The following is a 13,436-nucleotide window of genomic DNA, read 5'->3' on the forward strand; positions in this document are numbered from 1 at the left end:
CCCCACATTGGTGTGATTGGCTGCAATAATACCCCCACATTGTGTGATTGGCTGCAATAATACCCCCACATTGGTGTGATTGGCTGCAATAATACTCCAACATTGGTGTGACTGGATGCAATAATTCCCCCACATTGGTGTCACTGCAGCAATATGACCACTATAGAAGTGTTAATACAGTATTAATACCCCACACTGGTGTCAGTGCAGTAATAACACCCCAACTTTGGTGTCGGAGAAGCAATAGGACATCTAGAGAAGTAATCAGAAGTAATATTACTGTACTTTTGGAGTCAGTGACTACAAAACCAATACAATAATAATCTCACATTGGTGTCAGTGCAGCAATACAACCCCTATAGTAGTGTCGGTACAGTAATAAAATCCTACAGTGGTGTCATCGTAGAAATAGCCCCCCCCTATTGGTGACTACAAGAACAACCCCACAGTGGTGTTGATAAGCAGTGCCTATGTATATGATGATAAGTAATGGATTGGTGCCTATATCAGTCCTAGATTCCCATTTTGGAACATTCATGATATAACTGGTGGCAGTTAGAGAACCGAGGAAGCTGATTGAAAAGGCTGTGAATTCTTATTACAGAACAAATCCAGATACGTCTAATAAATACTGAATAAGTAGCGATAAATTTTATAACCCTAACACATCAAGAGTCTCATTGTTTATCTTGTGACTGTAGTTCCCATTTAACCTTCCTTATCTCCCTTGTGTTATCGGAGGTTATGGAGTCATAAAATGTGTTACCAGACTATGACCTGATACATAGACCAAATGTCACGTGATCACCTGACCTGATTGACTGAGGCATCTCAGATATACAAATGACGCCTGGTTATCGATTATGGTCATGAAAGTCTCCCTGAAGCATGCTGGCAGGGGGCAGTCTTTTTTACCAAGGCCTTGGCTACTTTAGAAGCTTTGATTTAGGCAATAAAGGCCAACTTAAAATTTCTTTTATATCAGTTTATTACATGCTACGAAGAAGGACCCTTTTCGAAGAATGGAGGCAGCTGTCTCTCTGCAGAGGTCCCACACACCCTTCTGCTAAATAATTTCCAATCAGTAGGGAGCATTAAGTTGCTGACTGCAGAAAATTATAGGCGTGTCCATGACTTATATACCTTAAGTTCTAGAAATCTAGTGAGCTCCAAATTTTCTTTGTCCTCCACAGGAAACAGCAGCATTATTGGCTGATCAGCAGAACAAATCATTGACCAATGTTAGGGAAAAGATAGATTTTCACCTTGGACGATTACAAGCGATTTCATCTCAGTCAATGTAACCTTCACCAAACATTCACCACTTAAGTCTCATTTAAAATACATGAACCAGGACAATATGCCTGCAGTGAATGCCTGGTGAATGTCAGATAGAATTCTTTATAAATATACAGCTTACTTTAAATAAGACGAACCAGCAAATAGGTAACATTGTAATTCATGGCTTTCTGATGAATGTTACACTGTAACGAAAAAATAGCAACTCTGGCACCATAATGCCATGCTCAGACTGGCCATGAGGTGGCGTTGTGGTTGCGGCTTCCTCATGGCAGGACCCGCTACAGCAGCAGCACCATAGAGAACAAATGGGGGCACCAGTGGGTGGTGCTTCTGGCTCCAGTTGTCGAATGTGCAGACACTTGTTTATTAAGAACTAGAACTGCGGTGAGGGAGTCCAAGTTGCTGGCAAGATGCCAGCCGCAGGAAGCCATGAGGGATCGCTCAATCCCAAAACAAGGCTGAACCTGCCCTAAATCTGCATGAGATTGTAATAAAACTATTTATCATTGCCGACAACCGAAATTATTTCCTAAATGCCAAATCCTTAAAGGGGAATTCCACATAATGAGATATTTCTTGCACCGGTCACTCCCTTCACTGCAGGAGCCATGTGGTGGATCCAATATGGTTCCCCCCAAAAAAACCCTCTCCGTGTTCCTGGGAAGAGTTAATTTTTTAAGCATCGCAGTTTGTCCCCAGGAAGCTGATTGGACGATGTTTCAATGTATCATCGATATTTCCTATGGAACTTCTTGTATCCATACCAATGGAACCCTGAACCCTCTCCTCCTCACATGTCACAAGAGTCTCTGACGCTTCTTGGAACCGCAGCTATGTTGCTTTGTAAAGTAGAAGTGGACATTTCCCTTTTTTCAGATCAGGAAGGAACCAGCCTTGTGCGCTGCATGTTTCCTGTTGTTAAAGATTTCTCACAGTAAAGAGAAAAGCAAAAAAAAAAAAAAAAATTGTGCAGAAAGTTACAACGCTCAGCTGTTGGAATTTTGTGATCGAGACAAAAATTTGTGATGGTCGGGTGGTCAAAAATGATGCCACCATGCAGCCAACACCGCTACTGTTTACTATAGAGGAGGACGCAGCAGGGTGACTCCCGCTAGTCCTCCCCTCTCCACCGAACAAAAAGTGCTGAACGTTCCCATCAAATCCATCAACAATTATTCCGTACCCTTAAAGTGGAACTGCCATAAAGAAACACCACTGATGTTTACTTCTGCCAGTCCCCCCAGAACCCTCCACACCTGGCCTCGATTTGGACCTGCACCGTCCTCAAATCCTCCTTTGTCCTGGCATGGAGGAAGCACCAGGCTCCCTCATCTTCCTCCACCTTCTCCTTTTCCCTACATTACCCAATCTTGCACTGTGCAGGTGCAAAATTGGGCGCCCTTTCCTCCTGTAAAGGAACCGAGCATGCGTGAGATGGGCACTTTTAATATTGTGGGGAAAAGCTCCTTCTAGGCATGTGCAGAGGGAGCAGCCCAAAGCCCCCTGGGATAAACTCTATGACGTACCTATCCCAGGAAGCTCTGTGCTCCCATTCAGCCTTTACAGCCACGGTGGTAGGTGCAAAGGGGAGGGGCAAAAAATAAACCCTTTTATATTAAGTGAAAATTTTGGTGATAAACAGATATCGTAAAACACTATTGTGCATAGAAAGCTCCAAACCACCTACAAAACTTTAATTGGTCTTCAGATGAGTTGATGAAACACCAACCTGTTTCGGTGAAGAACAACTCCCTTCATCAGGGCTAAACCAATACAATAGAAAGAAATCAAATGTCCAGTCATGGAAAGCTTAGCAAGAGAGGAGACCAGATTTTTCTCTGCAATTATGTAACACCTCCAGGTCTGGTCCCTCCCGTGGTCCAAAGTAAAAACATTGGATTGATTGATTAGATCTCTCTTCCAATCAGCATGTTCCTTGTTAGCACATTAGCACTTAGGATCACCTTACTGGCTTATTGAGCTGCCTTAATCTCCCATGCTTCTTTCACTGCAGCTCAAATGATTGGATCCTCGTGCTGCCAAATATTTATTTTTGTTTCACATGTGCCATGCTCCCATTGCCCCCTTACCACCACCACCGCCTCAATTATGGTCACAATACTGTGTTGCAAAGCCAGGAAGTTTAATTTGCGCAATGGAAATATTTTTTTTTTAGCTTTCAAAATATTTTGGCCTTTCCTACCTCTGATATTTGCAAATGTTGTTGAAAGCAGGAACTAAGTAAATTACTACTCATAAATACTAGAACTCGATTGATTGTGCAATCAAAACTGAAAAAAAATTAGACAAATTTAAATTACCCAGCCTAAAAAAACTGGGTATTTTTTGTGTAAATAATATTATGTATAATATATTTATGTATAATTACGACATATGTAAACCTTAAATTTTCAGTATGATTGGCTGATCGTGTCTCGCTGAATACATTTTAATTTCACCCTCTTGCAAAGTTTTCTACCTGGAGATCCTGCCAGCAAGAGCACTTCCTGCTGAAGCCTGACAACACTAATCCACTGCCTCACAATTAGCAAAAGCGTTGTCAGCGTGCCATGTGCGTCCCTTCAGAATAGCTTCCAATCCTAATGAAGTGAATTGGAAAAGAAATGTAATTCCAACCAATTATTCAGCCCTTCATTGGTTGTGAAGCAATTGATCATGTTGGTAAATTGGCACATATTGTATGAATGTCCTTTTGGGGCATCCAACCAATGGACTTCTGAATCCAAAACTGATCGAATCATTGGTGCAAAACTGGGAGCTTATCTGCCCATGTGTACCCAACTTTATTTATCTCGTATACCACATAGGCAGCCCATGCACAGCAGGCTGACAACACTGTTGATAATTGAGACGTATTGGCTTAGCGTTGTCAGCTTGCAACAGGAAGTGATGTTACCACAGATAAGAAACCTTGAAACAGATTTAATAGGAAAAATAAAAAAAAAAACCTTTACAACACATTCCAGTAAATGGCATTTCGATAAGTTTTTCAAATAAAACACTTAAAAAATGTATATAGTTCACAGGAGCCAATCAGATTCTTGCTTTTAGAGCCTACTACCAGCTGGAAAATAAAAGGATAGATGTGATTGGCCGACTGGCTTGACCAGAAAGCGAAGAGGGAGTCAGCTTCCTACCTGGCGCACAGCGAGAGCAGCAAATCCCAAATGATTCATTCCAGTATTGAAAATCATTACACGGAGGCTGATCATCACTCGCCGTAACCTGAAATAAACAAACAAATGCCATTTCACTTCTGTGTCTCAGTACATGTGATTGTTTCACTGTTGTTACACCTAAGAATTCACTTCTAGTGCAGATTCAAAAATGAATGTGCTGAATTGATCATTATGTGCTGTGATGGATTCATCGACATTCACTATACTGTGACACGGGTTCACTTTTCTTTCACTTTTTTCAGCTGTTAAAGCAAAAGAAATTTATTGTATAGTAAACACTAACAATACGTATTATTCCATATCAGACTGATAGTACTTATATACATAGGATTTTATTATTTTTTTTATTGTTGGCAAATATAAACAATTTATACGACTTTAGGGCATTGTATTCATGGTATTTAAAGAGGAACAAAATCAATTGTGGAATTGGTAATCAAATTATTGGGGTAAAGTGAGCTAAAATCAAACAAATTACCACCCTTTCCTATGGCTTTTATAACACATTTTCTCCACCTATATTTTAACTTTTATTTACAGAAAATATACATTCTTTTACTTGGGACATGTTCCCTCAGATCCCCTGACAATGTTCAGTGAAAAGCAGCTAGGTCGCCCTTTGTTCTTCTTTAATTTTTGCCATTTTTTTTTTCTAGGTAATGTTACCATCTTTACCCATCCCTGTGTACTGGTCCAATTGGGATTGCGTCCCATTCAGACTGAGAATTCTGTTCCTTATGCCATATATAAAAAGTTAGTTATCTACTAGTTATTATAGTTTAACAAGTTCATGTTCCTGTGTATTCAGGGATTTTTTTTACTTTTCCCTTATTCCCCTTCCCAACCCCCTCCCCCTCCGTTTTTCTACTAGTAATGTTTTTATTATGTACTGTTTATTAATAATGGTGTACACAATGTTTAATTCTATTTTTCCATCTCCCCTTCTTTTCATTGATACTTCTCTAGATGTCTTTTATATTTTTGATACTCTGTGTATTTTTTACATTGTCCTTTTATCTCAATATGTTTCTGAAAAAGAAAAGCAGGCAGCCATAGACTGATGTAAATTCCAAATAAATAAAAAAGTTGAAAATTAGGAAATTTGAGCATTCCTTCTCCCTGATATTAATCATTTAAACCACAAAATGACCTTTTCCATGAAATGCGTATGATTGGTACATTTAGAAAATCATGGTTTGCTTTTGTAAATATTAGGGAAATAAATCACAAGTTGAAAAAAATGTTTTGCAATGAAAAGCGATTTGTACAGATCTATGTAAATAAAGTGACTAACATTTCAGCTCAGTGAAGAGGAAGAACATTAATATTTGGGCATTTCGCAGTTGGCTTATAAATATTGTATAAAGAAAGCTGCCATGTATTTTCTTCTTTTCAGAATAATTGTACTTGAAATAGATGCAAAATACAGAATGTTTATAACATTGCTGAAAATGCAGCCTATGCATTCGCTAGAGATCAATGACATCACTGAGAACGCAGCCTATCCCTTAACTAGAGACCAGTGACATCACTGAGAATACAGCCTATCCCTTAACTAGAGACCAGTGACATCACTGAGAATACTAGAGACCAGTGACATCACTGAGAATGCAGCCTATCCATTCACTAGAGACCAGTGACATCACTGAGAATACAGCCTATCCATTTACTAGTCACCAGTGACATCACTGAGAATGCAGCCTATCTGTTCTCTAAAGACTGATGACCTCATAGAATATGCAGCCTATTCTTTCTCTAGAGCCGATGACATCATGGAGAATGTAATCTATCAATTCTAGACCCTGATGACATCACTGAAATGGCAGTCTAGCCATTCATCAGAGACCAATAATGTCACTAAGAATGGAGCCAATCCATTCACTAGAGACTAATGACATCACTGATAATTCAGCCTATCCCTCCTGCAGGGAACAGTGGCATCAATGAGAATCAAGCCCAGCTATTCTTTATACAATGGCGACATCCCTAAAATCCTAAAATCTAAAAATCCTTTCCCTAGAGACTGATGACATCACTAAAAATACAGCCTATCCTTTCACTAGAGACTGATGACATCACTAAAAATACAGCCTATCCTTTCACTAGAGACTNNTGACATCACTAAAAATACAGCCTATCCTTTCACTAGAGACTGATGACATCACTAAAAATACAGCCTATCCTTTCACTAGAGACTGATGACATCACAGAGAAAGCAGCCGATCCCTTCTGCAGAGACCAGTGACATCAATGAGAATATAGCCTAGATATTGTCTAAACAATGGTGACATCAGTAAAAATACAGCCTATCCTTTCACTAGAGACTAATGACATAATGTACAATAAAGCCTAATTCATCAGAGAGCAGTGACATCACCGAGAATGCAGCCTATCCACTTTCTAAAGAATGGTGACTTTACTAAAAATACAGCCTATCTATTCATCATTCAAAAGAGCCTGATGACATCACTGAAATTGCAGGCTATCCCTTTACTAGAGACTGGTGACATCACTGAATCTACAGTTTGTTAATTCACATGTGACCAGTGACATCAGCAGGAATGCCACCTATCTATTCGCAGAAAACCAGTGATTTCCCTGAGAATGCAGCCTAATCTTTCACATGAGATCGATTACATCACTGAGATTGCAGCCTATCCATTCACCACCATCTGATGGCGATATCATTAACAATGTTGTCTGTTCTTCTTTTTTTATTTTTTTAACATGGGTTTTTTTTTAACAAGGGTTCCACCAAAGTATTTTACATTCTTTAAAAATGATGTCATACTTGTGTTACAAAGTTTCCCAACCACAACTCATTTCAGTGGAAATTGACAATGCCATTGGCAAAATAACCATAAAAAGATTCCACTTCATCTGCTTAGTCACCACTGCTGAGAACTGTGTTACTGGTAGAAATAATCCAGTAGAAAAGAAGACAATACCCATGTACAATTAACATATGTAAAACAATTGAAAATCTATTCAAAAATATATTTCAAAACAATCTAATTATCTTTTAATCATCCTTCGGGAAGTTGGTGAACTTGCAAGTCACAACAAAGGTTCCATCTCATGTTTTTTTGACTATGCCTACCTCAGAGGTAACCTTGGTCTAATTTTTTCCCTCTGTTCCTTGGTCATATTCTTTAGCATTCAAAATCCCCAAGAGTGCCAGCTACCAATGTCCCCCACCATGCGCTGGGGTTCCATCTTTTGACCCCCTAAATCACTTTAGGACAGGGCAATGAAGAAAGGGGTCCTAGGAAGGACCCACAACAGTTGGACGTGGACACCAGAAATAAGCAATGAAATGAAGAAAGTATAAAGGTGGATTGGCTTGGCTTTAAGTTAATTTCCATGAACTTGCTATGTGATTTGCATAAAAGTTGAATAATGTCTTCATCTCATTGACTATGGCTAGAGAATACTCCAGAAAAAGTCAAATGTTCAAGAGGGTACAGCAGAGGAACCAAGTGAGTGAGTCTTCTACTGTATACAAGGGCTGTTTGACAAGTAGTTAGCCTAACATATAAATAATAAAAATATTTGTAAAAACTCTGTAAATTACTAAAATATAAAGCCTTAAGATGAAATTTGACTAAAAAGTATATATATTATATTATCTTTTTTAAAACAAATTTAAAAATTTTATGTTGTAAGTTGTATGATTTTTTTTCAAAAATGGAGCACAGAGGGGTCATCAAAGTCCTTCACTTAAAGAGCCTAAACACGAAGTAAAAATCCATAAAAAGATGCAAGAAGTGTTAAAAGAAGATTCTCCTCCATATTCCACTGTTAAAAGATGGGTTGTCGAGATCAAACAAGGTTGATAAAGCCTTTGAGATAAAGAAAGGCCCAGAGTTATCACAAACCAGGAAATGATTGACAGAATTCACAATATTGTCCCCAAGACAGAAGACTGACCACCAGAACCATTGCTTCTAGTGGGAATTTCAAATGAAAGAGTTTACCATATTCCTTCTGAAGAACTTGAAATGAGGAAACTTTCTTCAAGATGGATTCTGAAACTTCTGACTCCTGACCAAAAGAGAGAACGGGTGAAATGCTTTAAAGTCTTTCTCGAGCATTTCAACAAAAATGAGCAGCAATTTCTTGAGACTTGGATCCATCACTTTGATCCAGAGACAAGACAGCAGTCCCAACAATGGAAACACAAAGGTTCTCCTACCCCAAAGAAGGCAAGGATCACAAAGTCCTCAATGAAGGTCATGGCTTCTGTCTTTTGGGTAATTCATGATTACGTTATGATTGACTTTCTTGAAAAGGGTCAAACAAAAACAGGGACTTATTATTCCACATTAATTAAAAAAGTTAAAGGAGGAATTCAAGGTGAAAAGATGGGGAAAGTTGGCAAAAGGCGTTTTGTTTCATCAGGACAATGCGCCAGCACACAAGTCAGCTGTTGCAATGGCCACAATTCATAAATGTGGATTTGAATTGTTAGAATACCCACCTTATTCGCCAGATATAGCCCCATTGGACTATTATCTATTTGGAATTTTAAAAAAATACCTAAAAGGGAAGAAATTTGACTCTGATGATGATGTCATCAAGGCTTTTGAGGACTTCCTTGAGGGCTAAGATGTTGAGTTCTATAAAAAGGGTATAAAGGCCTTAAAAGAAAGATCTGAAAGGCGCATTCTGCTTCATGGAGATTATGTTGAAAATGTATAGAAAATAAAGTTCCTAGCTTTTGTCTTTATAGTTCAGGCTCATTACTTGTTAAACAGCCCTTGTAAATGTTTATTGGATTCCTGAGTGTCTCAAGAGGAACTTTTCATGATAACTTTATTTGTTCATCTCAAGTGTTCCCATACAGTAGTGGAGACAATTTTTGACTCTGATAAGTAGTGCCAGTTCGACTGCAAGGACCTTTCAGTTGATTTTGTTTTTCCTGACTAATGGGGTCAGTTTAGGTTTTAGGTTTTTTACATTCTTTCTCTTTCTTCCACTTTTTCTCTTTCTTTATATATCAGAACAGTATCGAGCTGTGTGCAATGGTTTCAGGCAACACTGCCCTTTCCCAAAATCATTAGGACTGGTGAAATCATTGAAGGAATACTAGGATTGCAGGAAGTAAAATCTGCCAATCATTGTGACCTTCTTTATCCGTGTTGAAAATAACCAAAATGCAAAAGTGTAAAAACAATACATAGGAGACCTTGACAATCGGCTGTGTGACACCAACCAGGGAATGCAGCTCATATCTCTCCTGCAGATCTGCGGTCCATTGCTGTAAGGTGGACAGGGATGGCATGGTTGGGGCCAGATGCCATACTATTGGTGGGTTTCCCTCATATTTTGCACTTAATGCAATCAGATGGTTACCCTATTAAAAAAGGAGTCTGCAAGCCTCCCATGACTGAGTTATTTTGTTATTATAAAATTAGTTAATCATTTATCGAAATATGGACCTTCCTATAATTTTGATATCATAAGTAAACATAGGATTGCATCATGCTTTGTAAAGTAGATATTGCTCCTAAATACTGAAACATTTGCATACTAATAAACAGGTGTGTAAATGTTTATTGGATCCCTGAGTGTTTCAAGAGGAACCTTTTATGATAGTTTTATTTGTTCATCTGAAGTGTTCCCATACAGTAGTGGAGAATTTTTTGACTCCGAGAAGTAGTGCCAGTTCATGGACACATCTCCGCCATTGTGCACCATGACATGCCTACAAAATATCCCAGCTTAAGGATATTGGGCAATGGAAGCTTCGAATGCCACAGAGAAGTTTAAGTTTCAGCTGTTCTGGATGATTCTTTTTGAAATTGTGGTGTTCTTAGAGTTTCATCTGAAACTCCCAATTTTTTAATTAAGTCCCCATAACAAAGCTTATTGAGTCTCAAGAATGGGTTTAGTTTTCAGGGACCTAGCAAGCAGCATTCTCACTTTTACTTTTGAAAATAACAACCACGACTCCCTGTTCTATACAGTATGTAACTGTATAGAACATGCTACACTTTGAAATGAATACCTATAAGTCTATTTATGAAGCAATGAATCTGACATTCACCAAACATTGTTAAAGAATCAATCACCACCATAAAAAAAAAGCACATGGACCGGAAAGATTGTAAACCAGAGAATGTTGCTGAATGCCATATTCCCTGCTTTATAAACTGTCTTTGGCTTTGAATCTAATGTCAGTGTTGCAACTTATACTTAAACTGAAGTATCTCTTTATTTAATTGTTCTTGCAAAATCAAGGTCAAGATCAAAGTATCTATGTTTGCATGTAAGCAAAAGCCTACACTACTCACACGGGTTAGACTGAATAGAAATGGTGATCAAAACCAATAGAAAGGTACAAGAAAAAACAGTTCAAATTAAATAAAATAAATCAATAAATAAAAAAGCATATATCAATGCTATTTGAACTGGGTAAAGAAATAGTACAAATTAAAACTTGTCATGTGACATTTTTGGTACTGCAATCAGAGCCAATACAAAGCTTCAATGATACAGCCTCAATCATCAGTACAAGCTATTGAGAAGAAATTCAAAAATACCAAATAAATGTTATAAAATCAGCATTTTTTTAGGATAGCTAGTGTTTTTCTCACATGCAAAACTGATGTACATTTCCTCAAGAGACTGGTGGCACCATCAAGAATATCCAGCCTATACAATCACTAGGGGCCAGTGCTAGCGCCAGGAATACAAACTTTTCATTCACTGGGGACCAGTGACATCACTGAGAATACAACCTATCATTCACTAGAAATCAGTGACATCACAAACATTTGACCTATCGTTCACTAGAGACCAGTGACATCACTGAGAATACAACCAATCTTTCACTAGAGAATGTAGCCTATCCATCCACTAGAGACCAGTGACATCACTGAGAATGTAGCCTATCCATTTACTATAAAACGAGTGACATCACTAAGAATACAGCCCATCCACTCACTACAGACCAATGATCTAATGTATATATTCAACAAAATACCCCAGTAGAGGGATATAAGAAAACAGTTGACCATATCAATGATTTGGCACCATCTGTCATTTCTGGTCTGGTCTGAGAATGAAAAAAATATTCTGATTAGTCTCTTATTGAAAATCAAGATAGAAATATGGTTTTATGAGGTTTTTATGGAGAAACTCAAATGTCCTACACAGAGCCTTGGCCTCCATCCTGCGGATTACCTTTGGGCTGAAAGCCTTCTCAGAAGAATGGAGGTTGTATGAGTTGTTACAACTCTTTATTATTGCCCAGGGTTTTCTAATGAAACTCCCATTAGTCACATAGAGGTGTGATAGCCAGGTTTTACCAAGTTTTTGGTATATTGGGCCTGATTTGGTAAAGCTCTCCAATATTGGTGAATATAGACTATTATAGGAGAACCTACGTGATCAAATAAACCCGCTAGATCACACAGGATCAACCATTATAGTCTATTACCTCCAGCTTTAAAGAACTTTAATAAAGCAGTCCTATTGTGTACCAAGACATCTTGTTGGATCTGGGGCAGGTGAGTATAAGCATCCAAAGGTATCATGCAGCCTGTCTGCCCAACAATTATTTATAAATTTGCCACCCAAAATAATCATTAAAGATCATTTAAAGCAGTGTTTCTCAACCAGGGCTTTATAAAATCCTATGGTTCCTCCAGAGGTTGCTAGGGGTTCCTTGAGCAATGAGCAATTTGTACCTCTCAGGTCAGTTACCACTGAAACCAATGATCTTTTTGACTATCTGTAAGAGTAACATTCTTCCCACTGGCCAGCAATGCAAGAGGTATTCTTCCCATTGACCACCATTGCATGTACAGTGAGCTATTGATATAGTAATATTATCAGGGGTTCTCTGTAGTTATTTAATTGTGTTTCCCTTTGTTAAAAATGTTGAGAAACACTTAGATTTACACTTAGATTGGCTTGGGGGCATTATAATGATAACTATAACCGCATTATAATGAATACTAATTAGTCGTGTTGCCTGGTATCCAGTAAGCTTCCTCAGGATGTTTTTTTAAAAACTATGTTTCTCAACAATGAGATTTCTCAAAACAGGTTTGAAAGTGAAAGAGAGATATATAACATGACTATGTGTTCAGTTTAAGACAAGCAGATCTAATTTTAGACATTTTGAAAGGTCCAAAAGGGTTTTGGGGTCATTCAGCATGTTGTCTTGTACAAATCAAGACATTACCATCTGAATTTGGTGGGTGTGTGGTAGAGCTGGACATATGGGAATTTCTATTAGTTTTAGGTAGTGTAAGTAGGTAAACCTCCATTAAGAAGGTTGACATGCAGTGAGAATAATGTGAAAAAATTGGGCTAAAACTTTAGCCCAATTTTAAGTCTATATTCAGGCTAGCCATTATTATCTGGCCCAGAGATCATACACAATCCCCGAAGAAGAGGGAAGCATGGCCTGAGACGTGTTGGCTGTTCTTGACACATTTGCTATCAAACAGATTTAACTAATCACAAAGCAAGATGACATTTTGTGCCGGACATTTCCAGCCCCATAGTCATGGCATTACTTTATGCCCAGTGTAGTATGCTAGAATTTGTACTCTTTGTGCTCATTTTTTCCTTGCTTCAAAAAACGAATAAATAGATGAAATTACTTAAAATCACTCCCAGGTTGTAACCGTCCTCCAACGAGTGAGATTTTCTTCACATCCTGTTACAGGGACAAAAACAGGAAGTGATATATTAGCCTACGGGGTCATTTCCTCGTTGAGTGTACTAACATTATCTTCATAGCTGGTTCCTCAATAGTAGTTAAGCTCCGACACAGCAATAATGATGATAATGGAAGTTAAAGTTCAATTACTTTTCCCATGATAAGGCAGAGCTCCAAAAGGGCAATCCTGATCCTTTTCCAATTTTTTCAGTATTAGCTCTTGCCCTGTACTATATTAAGTGTCCTGGTTGGGTTCA

At 38.2% G+C, this 13,436-nt stretch overlaps 1 protein-coding gene and 1 long non-coding RNA gene across 4 annotated transcripts in view; one reads left to right on the forward strand and one right to left on the reverse strand.

Moving 5' to 3' along the window:
• Positions 1–13,436, forward strand: part of LOC140339578 (uncharacterized) — a 51,424-nt gene that overhangs the window by 26,085 nt on the left and 11,903 nt on the right. The gene's annotated exons all lie outside the window — the stretch shown is intronic.
• Positions 1–13,436, reverse strand: part of LOC140339576 (CD27 antigen-like) — a 32,347-nt gene that overhangs the window by 13,161 nt on the left and 5,750 nt on the right. The window contains exon 2 of one of the 2 annotated variants that reach the window (XM_072424339.1): positions 4,461–4,548. The exons of the other annotated variant lie outside the window; for it this stretch is intronic. Within the exon in view, the coding sequence (XP_072280440.1) occupies positions 4,461–4,548 (88 nt within the window). The remainder of the gene's footprint in view (positions 1–4,460; positions 4,549–13,436) is intronic. 2 annotated transcript variants of the gene reach the window in all.

Source organism: Pyxicephalus adspersus, chromosome 10 (genome assembly GCF_032062135.1).
Source record: "Pyxicephalus adspersus chromosome 10, UCB_Pads_2.0, whole genome shotgun sequence".
Classification (NCBI taxonomy): domain Eukaryota; kingdom Metazoa; phylum Chordata; class Amphibia; order Anura; family Pyxicephalidae; genus Pyxicephalus; species Pyxicephalus adspersus.